Source organism: Amphiprion ocellaris, chromosome 22 (assembly GCF_022539595.1).
Source record: "Amphiprion ocellaris isolate individual 3 ecotype Okinawa chromosome 22, ASM2253959v1, whole genome shotgun sequence".
NCBI lineage: Eukaryota > Metazoa > Chordata > Actinopteri > Pomacentridae > Amphiprion > Amphiprion ocellaris.
This window is the reverse complement of record NC_072787.1, coordinates 18,597,206-18,613,888: the sequence shown is the minus strand read 5'-3', so window position 1 is coordinate 18,613,888 and position 16,683 is coordinate 18,597,206. Positions and strand designations below refer to the sequence as shown.

The 16,683-nt window shown below is 38.0% G+C and overlaps 1 protein-coding gene across 2 annotated transcripts; it reads right to left on the bottom strand.

The window, feature by feature from the left end:
- Positions 1–192: 192 nt before the first annotated feature.
- nsun6 (NOP2/Sun RNA methyltransferase 6) lies at positions 193–10,919 on the bottom strand. Of its 2 annotated transcripts, none has more exons than XM_023292309.3 (12): positions 10,817–10,919; positions 10,334–10,435; positions 9,062–9,217; positions 8,888–8,985; positions 8,469–8,575; positions 8,097–8,250; positions 7,798–7,879; positions 6,670–6,789; positions 4,620–4,764; positions 4,394–4,539; positions 2,372–2,497; positions 193–2,285 (listed from the first exon to the last, which is right to left on the bottom strand). In XM_023292309.3, exons 1-12 carry the CDS (start codon positions 10,853–10,855, stop codon positions 2,106–2,108), a joined length of 1,455 nt encoding a protein of 484 aa, XP_023148077.2. In that variant the 5' UTR covers positions 10,856–10,919; the 3' UTR covers positions 193–2,105. The 2 variants fall into 2 exon arrangements, with proteins under 2 accessions (XP_023148077.2, XP_023148079.2); XM_023292311.3 differs by having other exon boundaries at positions 8,888–8,982.
- Between the last annotated feature and the right edge of the window lie 5,764 nt (positions 10,920–16,683).

The following is a 16,683-nucleotide window of genomic DNA, read 5'->3' as shown; positions in this document are numbered from 1 at the left end:
AAAACTGAGGTAGACTCACCGGCCTGCCTCCTGAGTCGCCATGACAACCCCAACACGAATGACAATGCTGAGGGGATGCATCTAAAATAGGAAGCTGCTTCTCCACACACAGCCGCCTCCAAAATAGACAAACAAGCGCCTTCAGAGATGCAGCCGACTTTTTTTAACAGGAAAAAAAAAACAACCCTCAAAATCTTTGCGGCGAGTCGAGCAGCCATTTTAATCTGCCTCCGCATACAGTTAAATGCACAGATGCAGGGAGGTGAAGTGCAGGCAGATGTGTGCGTGGAATCTAACAGTCAGTGTGATGGTATTCCCAGGAAGAGGGATTGAGCCGAGGTCATTGTGAAGGTCCTCAAAATGCTGCATGACGAGAGAACAGGCCAGATGTTTGTGCACTGCAGGCACAAATCTATAAATTATGCTCAGCGTGCAGACTTTAAATCCCCATATTTAGCTTTTGTAAGCAGCATATGAAGATGTAATAAATGATTTATAACACACTTTAATGTAGTCGCACTCTTAGCAGATAAAGTTTATCACGTATTCTTTAAATACATTAATACAAAAACGCCTCCTCCTGTGGGCACGGATATTTTCATCATTTGTTGTTTGTTTTCACTAATAGTTTGGTCCATTAAAACCTCAGAGAGCTTTGAAAAATGCTGAATAAATGTCTGATTTTATCCAAACTATAATGTAAGAGCAACAAACGCAGTCAATTTTCACATTTGAACCATCTAATGTTTTATATTTTGCTTGAAAAATGAAGTATCAAAACAGTTTCAGATTGTCTTTTGATCCACTAACTGATTAATTGTAGCAGCTCTCACATAAACAGATAATGAGTGATAACGCTGGTTATTTTCACTAATGGTTTGGTCAATGAAACCTCAGACAGCTTTGAAAAATCTTCATTAAATGTATGATTTTGTCACTAAAACGATCCAAACTCCATTATATTCTATAAAGAAAATGTAAGAAAAGAAAGATGATCAATTCTTACACTGAAATCCTCAAATGGTTGATATTTTTGCTTAAAAAACGAGGTTGTTAAGACAGTTTCAGAACCTCTTTTGATCAACTAACTGACAGCAGCTCTTATATAAACAGATAATGAGTGACAATGTTGGCTATTTTCACTAATAGTTTAGTCAATGAAAACGTTCTAAAAAATGCCTGTTAAATGTATGATTTTGATTTAACAACTATTGAAACTCCAAGATATTCTAAATAGGATCATGTAAGAAGAAGAAACGTAGTTAATTCTTACACTAGAATAATCACGTTTTATATTAATCGTAATCGCTGATTAATCGTCGGAAGTTCTCATAAACAGTGACAAAGCTCTACTATTATAAATATTTCTTTAGAGAATAAGTTGTAGTTGTTGACAAATATTGTGAAACAGTAAACCTAAAAATTTAGAAATGTCCACTTGTAACTGCATTATAGTGTGTTATGAATGCTAAATACATAGAAAGGACTTATTTATGCTAAGACGACAATGTGTAGTCGATAAATATTTAACAGAGTTGACAAAAAACTGTCTTTTCATGTGCCTTGGTACTGAAAACCTGAGCGTAACTTGGTGCCGAGGCTCTGATTCAGACAGACACCAGCGTCACGTCTCTCTTCCAGGCAGCACAAGTGCTAATTAGACGTCCCAGTTGTGCGCTGCACTACTAAAGACACTAAATTGTTAATACCTCTCATGACCTCTTTCTGCACGCTACTTCCTGATCTCCCGGATCCAGCGAATCCACTGTCACCATGGCAGCTGTGTCGTCACTGTTGTTATGGCGACACTAGCACTGCTGCATTTGCCAACACTCATTCACTCTCCATCCCCACGTGCCTCCCTCCCTCCCTCCCCTCCTCCCCCTCTCGCCCCTCTCTCTCCTGCCCTCGGTGTTTATAGAGCTTATCCCTATATGGCCCGCAGTTTCAGAGAGCAGCTGTTAAGAGGCAGATGCTGTAAACAGCTCTGTGCGCACTTTGTCAACACTTGCCCGTCAAAGCACACACAGCGTCGCAATATAAACACCATTGTTCCCGTCCTGCGCGTCTCCTGTGAGGACCGAGCGAGAAAACAAGCCCTCCGGTCAGTTTTTCAGGAACTTGGCGATGAAAAAGCCGATAGTGTCCCCGTCGGCTCTGCACTGGAGGGGGGTTGTAGTTTCTGCCTGGTCCCAGCTCAGCTCGGGACTGAACCTCTGGAGGAGGCGCAGCTGCTCAGGTGACAGTCCGGCTCCCGGCATGCCTTCTGCGCCGATGTGAGGCTCCTGAGAAAGGCGGGGAAAAGAGCGTGAATCAGTGGCGTTTCTTGGTGGTTATCTGTGAGTCTCTCCACGTGGCTAAAGTGCTTCACCTGTGGCTGAAGGGTGAGGCAGGGGAAGGTCTCGAGGGCCCAGGCGACCTGCTCCTCATTCTCAGCTAGAGTCACTGTGCAGGTGCTGTAGACCAACACTCCGCCCTTCTTCAGCAACCGCATCGCCTGCAGCATCACAGAAAGATGCACTTAGTATTACAGTAATTATAATTAATACTTTTATAGCAGTGTAGCACAATGTGATCATGTTGCAGCGGTTGTTTGTAGGGATGAAGCTCCCCTTGGGTTTGGAGAGCTTTATAGTGAGTTTCAGCTCATTGCTTTGGTTTTCCAGGCTGCAATTTTACTGCTCTCATAGTGGCCAAGCTTTAAAATGTGCACAATGTGTGTTCAATATCCCTTTAAAAATGAAAAAGCCCTTGAAAGCAGCTGTGATTCTTTTAAACAAAGTTGTCCAGACATATATTCGCCAATCTCACCATTAAGTCTTCATCCTTAAAGTCTTTTCTCTTATAAAACAAAAAATATATAGTTTAAAAACACTTTAAAGCAGAAATCTCTAAATTTAAATAAAGCTCATTGCTGCCTCTTGTTGTCGCAGACATAAAAACACCCATAAACTGCAATTCTTACCAATCAACTGGTCATATATAACCACTACCATTTCCACAGCAGTGTGTCACCAATGGAGAAGGGTCTGGCTGCACCTCATTATTATTCTACTAAACGAGGAAAATAATTGTTTTTCCTTTCAAGCAATCACATTGGCCTTGAGAGGTGCAAAATCCAGGAAGCAGTGACAGCGTTCCTGCAAAATACTGATGGGGGGAATAGTTTAGGTGGAACATTTGCATGCAAGGAGGCGAGCACTGTTGTTAAAATGGGTAATTTACGTAAGAATCTAAAAATGCCTGCCCTTTTTGCACAATTTAAGTCATTGACTGAAAACATACCATGTTGTTTTCTGTAGCAAAAGGGATTTTGAAAATGGTAATGTAGTAGAAGAGGAGGAAACACTCTGAAATTCCTGACAGCTTAAACCTAAAGTCTACATTTGGTGAGCCAGACGACCAACCATTAAAGAAAAGTAGTTTTTTTTTGTTTTTTTTAACAGCCCTCCAGGGGGCAGTGAAGCCACACTCAAAGCAAGAAATCTAAAATTATTCATATTTCAGCGATTATCGCGAAGAAGTCCTGGATAAATATTTCCTAGAGCTGCTTCTCTGATTTTCAACAGTCACCACAAGAGGTTATTTTTACGCAGTCAGGTCTAGAAGTATCTGGACAGGGACACCATTTTTATAATTTTGTCTGTACACCAACACAACGGATCTGAAACGACGCAATCAAGATGCGAATCAAGTGCGGAGTTTCATCTTTAATTCAAGGGGGTTTAACAAAAATATTGCATTAACCGTTAAGGAATTACAGCCATTTCTGTCACTGTCCCTTCATTTTCACACACTCAGAGGTAATTGTAGAGTTAACTGATAAGCAGTTTCATGGGCAGGAGTGGCCCGCTTCCTCCTTATTTCCTGACAAATTAGAGAGACAAACGGTCTGGAGTTGATCTCAAGTGTTGAGCTGAAAGACTTCAATCACGTCTTGATTGCATCGTTTCAAACCCACTGTGGTGCTGCAGGGAGGCACACTTATAAGAAGTGCGTCACTGCCAAAATACTTAAGGATCTGACTTGTAAATCTGTCTGCACTTGTTTCTTCAAAGTTCCAAGCTGTACCTTCACTGAAAATAATGCGTTAAAATCAAAACACCAGCATCAAGTGGATCAATAATCACTTGTTGAAATTAGAAATTAGAGTCACAGTTATGAGAGCACTTATCAGAGGGAAAATCAGAGGAATAACTTTTGTAAAAATCATTTTTAGGTGGATTTTCCCTTTAAGATGTAGATTCAAACATCCATTACTGCATGTAAAATCTGTCCGATGCTGCCACCTACAGGCCAAAATGAGGCACTATCAGTATGATGAAACAATCTGGTGCAAACAGAAGATACAAAGCATGTGAAAGATTGTTTATCAGAGTGAAATAAAACCTACAGCATGGAATAACTTGCGCTGCAGCGGTGGGTAGGAGCAGATCTCCTTCAGGCTCCAGGTGCTGCCCATGTTGGGTCTCTGTCCGAGTCCGCTGCAGGGAGCGTCCAGCAGAACCCGGTCAAAACTCTCAGGAGGGAAGGGAGGTCCTGTACGGAAACAGAGCTGGTGGATATTTACTATGTCGAGTCAGACAGAAGGAAAAAGATGCAGAAACTCTGTACTTTACCTTCATTTTCCTGGGCAGAGTCGCCGCTCACAGCCTGTGTGCTGTTGAAACAATAAGCTTTGACACTGTGTAAATGCAACATCTGTGCGTTCTGACGAATGCGATCGATCTTATTTCGGATCCTGTCCAAGGCCACGACTTCTCCCTGTGTGGAACAGAAACACATAAGAAGTTACAACAAAACTCTAAAACTCTATGGCTGGGAGAGAAAAATTCAGATCCTTCAGGTGAGTATAAGTACTAATATAATTTAAAAAGACTCTGCTACAAGTCCTGCATTTAAAATGTTACTCAAGTGAATGAAAAATACCTTAAAGAATGTAAATACTATATAGTGTTCCAGAGTGAGACACTACAGGGAAAAACTAATTTGGAGATTTTAGGATATTTTGATTTTAGTCGTTCAAAATACAGTTAAGATGTTTATTTTACTACAGTTTTTCTGTTGGATATTTATGCAAATGCATAATTATTTAATGTTACATAATGTGTCTACTCAAATGTAAAGCTTTAGACATCTTTTGTCATAATGTACACTATCGTTGAAAAGTTTGGGGTCACTTAGAAATGTCCTTATTTTTGAAAGAAAAGCAGTTTTTTTCAATGAAGATAACATAAAATTAATATGAAATACAGTCTAGACATTGTTAATGTGGTAAATGACTATTCTAGCTGGAAACAGCTGATTTTTAATGGAATATCTACATAGGGGTACAGAGGAACATTTTCAGCAACCATCACTCCTGTGTTCTAATGCTACATTGTGTTAGATAATGGTGTTGAAATGTTAACTGTTGATTAGAAAACCCTTGTGCAATTATGTTAGCACATGAATAAAAGTGTGAGTTTTCATGGAAAACGTGAAATTGTCTGGATGACTCCAAACTTTTGAACGGTAGTGTAAATAATCAGCTTTTCACACAATACATAACATTAAAGGATGTTTTCTCAAAAGGGTTATTAAATTTCAAATCTCTAGGGGCCTCCTGCTCTACCATCTCTGATTTGCTAGAAACTTTTATAACATAATCTGTGCACATTTTAAAGGGTATCTGTGAAATTTTAGATTGATATATCAAGTACTTTGTGAGATTTGTTTTTTTGTGTGTGTTTTTTTTTTTTTTTTTGCCATTTAGAGTTCTTTTATTGTGCCCATCGAAGTTTGAGGCTATGTTTGAAGGACGATATCAAAATAAGTTTTCTCTTTTCTATGCCGAACCAGAAATCTTCACTTCACTTAAATAGAACAAACTTTCCAGGATAATTTCTCATATATTCTGAAGGTTTTAACAGAGAAGCTCACTCATACATCATCCGTAACCTGATTTACAGAACATTTTATTCATAAAAACATGTTAAAAATTGATTTTTATTTTTTTTTCCCTGGCTACCGATGGTATGTACTGGTAAATAAAAAGAGATGCAAAAGTCCCTTCTGTAAAACAGTTAATATGTCAACAAAATTAAAGACGAATTTTGAACTGAACTTGATCAGCGCTTGTTCAGTTTTGTTTTCTGGAAATTCATGCAAATTTGCACATATTATATGCATATGTAAACATACAAATTCAGAAAACCTGCAAGACAAAAAATAACGTAAGCAATCAAACTGGGGAAGTTTCGTGGTGAAATCTGTGAGGTAAAATGTTACAATACTTACTTGCAGTGTCTCCACTTAGTTTAAATCAACTGAGTATTTGTATCTTACAGCAACAGAGATAAGTAAAGTTGCAGGACTAAAATATCATTGGTTTGCACTAAAACTGCTTTGAAACATTCCAATTTTACTTGAAAAGGTACAAAAATAAACAAATAATAAAAGTAGTAGTGGTTGAAAAACATTTTTACATACATCTGAATCAAGTGACATTAAATGAATACCTGTAAATAAACAATACAATCATTTATTTTATTATAATACACTAAACATGTGATGTCCTGCTAATTTCTTCATGTAGGAAAGAGAAACAACCAACCGAGGCCCCGCAGGAGAGCCAGTGGTGACTAAGAAGAAACTGAATATTAACGGCTATTGGAGGACATGTGGTACCTGATCCTTCATGAGAGCAGCGATGTGGCAGGTTTTCCCTCCAGGAGCAGCACACATATCCAGGATCCGTTCTCCAGGTCGAGGTCCGAGCACGTGTCCGACAACCACAGAGGGAAGATTCTGGAGGACATTGAATCACGCCGGCGTGAGCAGCGATGTGTGTAAATTACTTACAGGTAGAAACACACAGATACACCTACTGTCACTGAAATGAGGGCTGTTCATTTGCTACAGCCACATTTTTGGGCTCATTTTTCACAGCAATATAAAGTCTTGCACCTTTATAGAAAATGCACAACAATAGCTAGAGGAAGAGGGAAGTGGAAAATGTCTTTTGTGCAGTACACAAAGTTAGAATGACACAAAGCATTAAAAAAAAAAGAAGAAATGTAAGTTGAATTAATTTGATTATTTGTGTTACAAATTTGCAAAACCTTGAATCAGCAGGTACAACATTTTTCCAAGTTCCCACAACTTCAATTCAATTCAGTTTTATTTATATAGTGGCAATTATAGGTCAAATTGTCCCAAGATGCTTTACAGAACCCATATGCCTGTTACCAGTTCTTGAAAAAACAAAAACTCTACATTCTATAGATATTTTCATAGTTACATTTTTAATTTGTTTCCATAAATATCTCCTGTCTGCTCGATGGAAAGCACAGCCTGCAGTTCATCCCAGTTCAGTTGAAAAATCCCTGACTTTTTGTTATGTGACAGTTGGTCGTAGCCAAGTCACTAGTATTTTTTTTTTTTTTTTTTTTTTTTTTTACAGAATCTGGTTAGTATAAATGGTTTTTGAAATAATTTTATGTTTTTTAATATGAGAATACAGAACAAAATAGTGTGATTTTAATGCCATGTCACAGTTTTACGCCTAATTTTGGTTAAGTTTCCAGATGGAACACAAATTATTAGTTCAAACAATGTTGTAAAGTTCAAAATCTAATGATTATTTCTGTTTTCCCAAAAAAAAAAGTTGTCAATTTTTTAAAAAATAACATGCCTTCAAAACCTTGCTGGTGGGTTTTGGGTGTTCAGGTTGTAAATAAAACTCCAACTTTGTCCCAGTTCATCTGCTAAACCAATCATTATTCTGTATTTAATAGACTCTAATAATAGAAATACCTGTAGGAACGCCAGGCTGGGCAGAACGCCATCAAAGGAAGGACTCCGGTAAAGCGGCTCCACCATCCGAACGCCGACACCTCTGAAAGCACACAGTCACATACTGTTAGGAAAACTGGTGCGCTTTGACTTCTCTGTGTATAACTGCCACATCCAGGATCCTGATTTGCTTTTTAATCAGTGTTCTTACTGTAGCATCCTTCTCATATCACACTGAAACCAGCCTGGACTGTTCATGGTCCAAATATTCAACGCCACAGAGAGAAACGAGTTTAAAAAATAAAACTAACTCGACCTACCTGGCAGGTTCATCTGTGCAGAAGATGCTGGATCGATCCATTTCAGCGACTCCATTTCCCACAAACACCTTCTTCCCCTGGAAACTCGTCATTCCTCTGGTGCACCTGCCCTCCAAGTCAGAGAAGACTGACACCACATCTCCTGCTTTCATGTCTGAGAAGAAAAACGCAGCACAGGGAGGACAAACAACAAAGTAAAAGTGATATGAAATGATATGATGTAAGATGTGGAACTTTCACACAAATCCAGATGCTTGGGAGAATCCACAGAGCCACTGATCTCCACTGGGATTACACTGTTTCTCAAAGCATTCTTACTTTACTTCGGGTGCCTGAAACCTTTGTGCAGCTCAGTATGTGTTTGATTCTTACACTTGGAGCTGGCGAGGATCCCCGGAGCGAAGACATGAGCACCTCTCAGCACAGCGCTGCCACACTGAGCACCGACCACCACCTCCGAGCTGAGCTGCTCCACAGCTCTGAGAACACAGGAGAAGTCATACATACATGAACAATTCATTACATTTCTAAACCCTTTCCTTTTCTTTAAGGTAACGTTTATGCTTCTACACATTCAAAATAGATGTTAAAAAAATAGGGAAGTCATAAAAAAATACTTTAAAAAGCATCATGTACATGAATTTGACATATTTACTGTGTTGTCTGCAGCCATTCATTTATATTCCATGTGGCTTTTAGCCTGAGGAAACTCGAGCTCAGCGGTCAGACTGATGCTACTCCACAGAACAGATTCAGATTCGTCTGACGTTGCTGCAGCATTCCTCACATACCTCGGCCCGTCGACAGGAAGAAGCAGCACATCTGTAATTCGTGGGTGTGGAAGAATCTGAATGGAGACGTCCTGTGCTGATGAGCTGCACATCTGCTGCTTCAATAGAAACAACACAGAGCATTCAGGACTCCACTGGACACACAGAAAACAAATACTAACTTCCAGGACTCACCTTCTTCAGTTCTTCCCCTAACTTGTGTCTGATCTCCTCCAGAGGAGCCAGATGAGTGCTGATTCGAACACAAGTGTACGAAGGCGGATGAGACAAACATGTGAGCAGCTTCTGGAAACGACAGTCTGCCTCCTGATGACCAACAGCTGCCAACACCTGAACGCGCCACAACACATACAAAGAGAGAAAGAAAACCCAACTGAAGAAGTGCTTAATAGAGTTTATAAGACAGCGGCACTGCTTCAGAGATCAGTCACTTGCTTTATGATAAGTAATCAAACAATAAAATACATAAAATATCATAAATAAAATAAAACAATCAACATAAAGTACAAATTAAGGATAAAAAAACTCATGTTTTCATTCTAAAATGTATTTCTGCTTTATTTATACATTTTGTTCTCACTACTCCAAAGTTTTAGAGCCCCTAAAATAGAGACATTTCAAAACACAGTTTTGGTTTGAAAACTCCTGGTTTGTGGATGGACAGAAACTCAGACTATGGAAATTATGACACAGATGTTTGTTTTCTAATTTGGTCTGGCTGTTGCTACATTCCTTCCCTGATTGATCCCTAAAGAAATGTTCTGAAGAATAGGCTCTTTAACTGTCCGTCTATCTGTAACTTACTCGATGTTTTAGCAGTTTAGAATAACCAAGAAGGTTTAGAAATCATGTCAGTGTTGGTTTGTCCAAACTTTTAATACAATGTTTACCGAAAAAGTGATGTGCTGAAAATTAGACACAAAAACTAAGTTTCATCTTTATTTTTAGTCACTAAGATATGATGTATAGCTTGCAAATGTGTCACAAGGTCTCTAAAACTAACATCTGTATTTAAAATACCTCTAATTGCCTGAAGCAAAATAATTAATCTTACAGTACTGAACAGAAAAAGAGTTGGATCTACAACTGAGAACACCAAGGATGATTCTATGTTGGTGTTTTAACCATGTGAAGAGAAGTTTACTTTCCCCGGTGATACATAAACATGCAATTTTAGGGCTGACTCTGGTATTACTGAGAGAATGTGTTCTCAATATGACAGTTTTACAGCTTTAAAAGGACCTTCAGCCTACCGTGAGGAGAGATAACACTGGCAAAAAAAACATAATATAACAGATAAATGAATAAAATAAAGAAACTGTTTTATGGGGAATCACTATTCATATATTTTAATGACTTACTGAAGGTTTCAACATCACCCCAATAGAAATTGTTTATTTCTATACATATAAAGTGAGTCTCCAACAAAAGCATGTAAATCATTACCTCCTTGTTTAAGAAGACACTCTTAAGATATTCAGTCACTTCAGGCTTTAGAGATATTCTTGGAAAAATGGACATTTCTGCTGCTTCCAACAACACTTCAGTCTGTGCCACAACAAAAAAAAGCAGAAAAGAAACAGGTCAAAGATATGGTAACAATCAGTCATTGGTCAGAATGAATGTGTTTTATTCTTACTGTACAAGCGACAGATATGATAATAGTAATAATATACATACTTAGAATCCATTTGGAGTAGTGACCTAAGACAGTTTATGTTCCCAACATGAAACAGCACCTTATGAAAGACTAGCTTTATGCAAACTTAGATTATATTTATGATCTGAAAGCTCGTATTACTTAAACCACTCTGTTCTTTCTAACATTCCGCTTCGTAATCTCACATTTAATAAAATACCGTTAAATTAATTGTATATTCTAAGTGTGTCTCGACGTGAAAGTGATTTTGGATCTTTTCAGGTACTCACGTTCTGTTCAGGCATGGATCCCTCTTCTTGTTTTGGCATGTTCGCCGCGCTACTACTTCCGCATACGTCACCGGCTTGGTCCCATGTAGTGATGGTCCTCTGATACCCGAGGCTTCGACACATGCGCTGTAGCTCATGAAGCAAACGTATCGAGCCACTGTACCGAGGCGTGGTTTGGTCACGTGACTCGTGACGTTTGCATCACTTCAGTGACGTTTGAAGCACTCAACTGCTTCGAATCACCTGATTGGTTTGGTTTGTTATGTGAATCACTCAGCGGGATCTAGTGTTCCGGGATAGGAGATCCCTATTTAGTGTTGTTCATTTGAATTGTTTTTCGCAGAATAGATTTTTTTTTTTGCTTTTGTTTTTGCTTTGAGAGTTAGTAGTATGTCAGATTTCGTATTTCGTAGAGAATAGATAGATAGATAGATAGATAGATTATATATATATATATATATATATATATATATATATATATATATATATATATATATATATATATATATATATATATATATATATATATATATATATATATATACCCAACTCACCACCCCCATGCCACAACACCTGGCACAGAACCTTGTCAGGTGCTTAGCTGACAGACTACAAACCAAAGAAAAGAACAGTTCACTGACTGTTGCTACACTTGTGGCTCTGCAGTTCAAAACTTTTGGATTCACCAATCAGAGTGGCAGCCAGTGTGAAAGAACGTTTAATAACAGAATGCACAACAGTTAACATAAAGAATACCAAGCAGCAGTCATCTACGTCACCAGCATCACCGCAGCCTCGTCCTCCACCACCAGCAGCACCTTCCACAGGTATTCTTTTTCTCGTCTGAATAGGGAATGACTGACATTTCTGGTGATGATGATGATGATCTTCAATATTTTTCAGTTCAACTGTGGAGCCTATTAGACGAAGACGCAAGTAGAGCCTGGCAAATGCAAAGCGCCACAGCGAATGCAATTGTAGAAAGAACGGCAGACCCACTGGCTTACTGGGAAACCCACAAAACTGTTTACCCAAACTTGTACAATGGAGCCAAACATTTCCTGTGTACCTCAGCCTCATCTGTGCCATGTGAACAGGTTTTTTTTTTCTAAGGCTGGGGAGATAGTGAGTAAAAGAAGGAACTGCTTGAGTCCCAAACAATGTTCCCTGTAATTTTTCATGAGTCTGAGCAAACACACAAACTCCCTGAGCGTCCCTTGGACCACTGTGAGCAACATCAGACGTGTGCACTGTGGTCACACCAGCATCACATCCATTCAAGTTACATGGTTCATTAAAAGAATCAAATTACAGCATTTACATTTCTGTTAAAACACTTTGTCAACAGGAGCCAGTTGAAGGCTGCAGTGATTTTAGTGACACTACAATGTATAAGAGTGAAGTTATTGAATATTTGTCTCTCTTTACTGTTGCAGTGGTTTTGCAAATTGCAGACGGACCCTGTTCACTCCATAGACACCAATGTTATTCCTGTAGCTTGAAAGACAGCTACTTTTGATAAAACTGGGCTTGTAGCACATTGTCTGCCTTGCAACAATGGGAAAGAGGCACCGTTTATGTTTTGACAACCTATATCTAACGAGTTATTGATGCTGGAAGCCTGAATCTGTGAATATCTTTCCAACTTTACTGAACTTGGGGCCACTACCACCTAAGGAGTGATATATTTAATTCTGAAAAAAGCATTTAGCCATACTTAAAGCTTTAAGTGCTTTATTAACACAGAACTAAAAATTTTGTATTGTTTTATTATCACAGGTTCTGTCTGAAAAGAGGTGGCATCATTTTAAACAGTGAAATCAAACTAATAAAATGTAATGACCAACCAGTGAGTAATACTGGATTCTGCAAAAACATAAACAACTTTAAAAAAAAAAAAAAAAAAAATCTAAATCTTATCTTAACACAGTTAATGTATTAACTTATTTTTGTGTGTATGCATGTATTTATTGATTTATTTAGTACTGTTAACATATCAGAGTTCTGAGTGAATTTTTCTTAAGATGGGCAAAGGCCATTTATTGATTACATATAGGCTCTTAAAAGTTTATTAAAAACTGAAAAGCATTAAAAAAAAACAACTTAGGCATTTATTGAGTCACTAAAATACTGTAGAGTCTAGGACCACATCAGCATGATTATAAGCATCCTCTGGTAAATGAACAACCAGATACTGATGTCTCTCACCATATGGACTTCAGGAGATGACTGGGGGATGATAAACTGTGACCTACTGGTTGGGTTCTCTCTGTTCTCATGTTTCTTACATGTTTGTCCCCTGACAGCCGGGTCATAATGTTTTTGGAGCAACACACCATACTATGACGTTTTTACAATGATGGTTCTACTATGGAACCAGTTTGACATGTTCAGGCGTTCTTTGTGTGAAAACTCAGAGATTTCAGGTATCAGAAGGTGGTTTTCAACTTTCTTTGTTAACTTTCTGCCTCAACTTTAAACTAAATTTCCTTCACTAACCCAGCCCTCTGGACTTCCAGTAAGCTGTGTTCCTATTGGCTGTCCAGGTGGCTGCTTGGTGTTATCAGGAACACCTGAGCAGCTCAGTGTCTTCCTGCTTTATTTAGCTGCAGACAAACATTTCCTCTGCTTCTCTTCACCAGTGAACCGGGTTTGGCTCCATTGCTTTAGTTTGTTCTTTAGGTGTTGGCTTGCAGCTTCCAGTAGTAAAATCGTCTTTAATGTGTTTCTTGGTGTGTTTTAGGGCTTTGTACTGGATAGTTGTCTTGGTAAATGTGCTTCTTTAGCCACAGTTAGCACATGGTGCTAATGTGTGCAGTGATTAGTGGATTTGGTACAGCTGAGTTGTGTCTTTATCTTGGCTGTAGTGAGTCTTTAGAGGTTTTTGGTCAGACACATTCTGTATTCTTGGTTGTCCAGAAGGTAAGAGTTCCTGTCCTGATTTTCTGTTCTCAGAGGTTCTCTGGTAGGCTGCAGGAGACTTTAGCATTTGGGTTGTGCTAGTTTGGTTTTTGAATGGTTTCATTTGGACGACTATCTTGAGGCCCCTCCATGTGGTTTAGTGAGGTTTTCTGCAACAGTTCTACAAAGCAACCTGCAGCAGAAGAGACTTTGAGAGTTTTTAGGAAGTTCTGGAGAGCAGACTTTAGAGCAGCAGAAACATTTGTCAGTAGTTTGAGCAGGAGAAGGTGAGCTTCAGAGTAGAAATGAGGAGAAGGAAACCTTCTTGACCGTGTGGTGAGGTCCCAAGAGTTTGAGCAGGTTGTGAAGAGTTTGTAGTCCTTTGGTCTGAAAGCACAAGAAGAGTCGACTCGTTAAAGGAGAAAACAGGAGATATTGTTGGTTCTTCTGTCGCTCTGCAGTTTCCTTAGACTGAATATCAAGTTTATATTTTAAATGATTTCCCATGTGAGCCCAAGAAGACTTCAATAAAGTCCCTCCATCCCCTGGACACAACACATTTTATTACCATGTTAAATTTTTTTTTTTTTATGTTTTTGAGTTTTAATCATAGTTTTTTCTCTTTGCTTGTTTAGTTTTGTCATCTGTGTAAAAGGTGCTAAACAAATAAAGTTGAATTGATAAACTGAATAACTGACTGACTCATGATTGTGACAACAGAAGTATTTTGATTGTGATTCAAGGGTTTATTTCATTTTTAAGGTTGGGGTTAAAATCTTGACAGAAAAAGAAGATTAAAGAAATAAACTACATAACAAAAAGCAATTAAATCAAACAAAAAAATACAATAAAACTTTTGAAAAGTTTTATTGTTAAAAAGATTTAAGAAATGTAACCCTTTGATGCATAGACCACATCAGGAGATACCCATTTTCCATTGGATTTGGGTCACTTTTGACCCAGGTTATGCATCAAAGGGTTAAGATGTAATTTTCTAATTAAACATTTAATTTTTTAATTAAATGTTTTGTCTTTTTAAAGGTTTAACAATCTAATTAAATGTTTTGCATTTTTTTAAATGTTTAATATTCTTGTTTAATTTTATTTTTTAAATGTTTAATTATGGAAAATATTTTATCTGTAATTTTTAATATTTGTATTTTAAAAATTTTGACATGTATGTTGTTGAATTATCTATTTCAATATTTTGTCTGTTTAATAGAGTTAAACATTAAATACAATTAAATTATATGTACATATACCACCTTTTAATGTTTAGTTTTCTTTTTAAATGCTTCATTGTATTTTCTGTTTAATTCCTATTTGAAGTTTTATTGTCTTTATGATTTAATTTTCTAATTAAACATTTAATTTTTTAATTAAATGTTTTGTCTTTTTAAGGGTTTAATGATCTGATTAAATGTTTTGCATTTTTAAAAATGTTTAACATTCTTGTTTAATTGTATTTTTTAAATGTTTAATGATGGAAAATACTTCATCTGTAATTTCTAATATTTATATTTTAAAAATTTTGTTTAATTTCATAATGACATGTATTGTATCGTGTTGAATGATCTCATTGTTGTTGTCTGTTTAATAGAGTTAAACATTAAATTTGCGCCACACAACCAACAACGTTGTCCAAATCCCTTACTGCAACATTAACTCTTAGACTGTAAAAACTTGCTCTTTGCGCTCTTTGCGCTCTTTGCGCTCTTTGCGCTCTTTGCGCTCTTTGCGCTCTTCCAGCAAATCCCTGGTTGTGCAGAAACCACCCTTCAACTCCAATCCACTGACACTCCACACCACAGACCACAACCTTTCCACTCCACTATCATCCTCCACAAGGTTCCCAGTGGGGATTCGAACCGTGACCCTCCACATGACAGACACACAACCTATGTGTGAGCTATCTTTCACACAAGGTCCCTCGTGGACTTTGTTGTAATGATGGTTGAAAGAGGTTGTCATACAGCCAAAGTATGTATATATTGTAAATAAAGCTGCTGTAACAATGTAAATTTCCCCTGGAGTGGGGAGAAATAAAGAACTTTATCTTATCTTTATCTTATCTTATAAAATGTCAAAAGAGCCCTGGGCTGGATTCGAACCAAAAACCTCCTGGATGACAGACAGATAACTTACCACTGCACTATCCTTCCTACTGGGTGTAACTGTTAGTTTTCGTAAATGATGGTACACAAAACTATTAAGGAGGTGAAGATAATAAAGGTACTAAGGTGGATTTCAACCGGGGACCTTCAACATGCCAGGCAAAAAACTTACCTCTACACCACCTGTCCTACAAGATGCTGCTCTAACTTTGCTTAAATGATGCTAGCAATTAGTACTGGAGCATCCAAAGGACAAATAAAAAGTGTGAGTGGGGATTTGAACCATGGACCTTTAACATGTGAGGCACAGAACTTAGCTCTGCACCACATTTCCTACAAGGTGTTGTTGTAAATTGGCTTAAATGATGGCATCAATCAGTACTGGAGCAATCAAAGGACAAATAAAAGGTGTGAGTGGAGATTTGAATCATGTGAGGTAAAGAACTTACATTGTAGGTTTGTTTCTGAGACTGAATACACCCAATCTCGTCTGATCTGCAAAGCTAAGCAGGGTTGGGCCTGGTTAGTATTTGGATGGGAGACTACCTGGGAATACCAGGTGCTGTAAGCTTTTTACTTCTCCTCACAACCTGAACAAGACACTGCTGGTCATTCACTAGAGACAGCTATCAACTAAAACCTCTTGGTTTCTTTATTATACACTCTATGAGGTGGATAAGCTGCAGCTCATGCTGATTTATTGCTGGTTCTGGTTGGAGCCAAAGAACAAAGGCGTCACCTGTTGGAGCAGCTGATGTCCTGCAGCCTCTTCACCACAGAAAGCCTCTGACAGCTTCAATTCTTTACACTCTGACTGCAAGACACCAATCACATAGGAACATATACATGTGT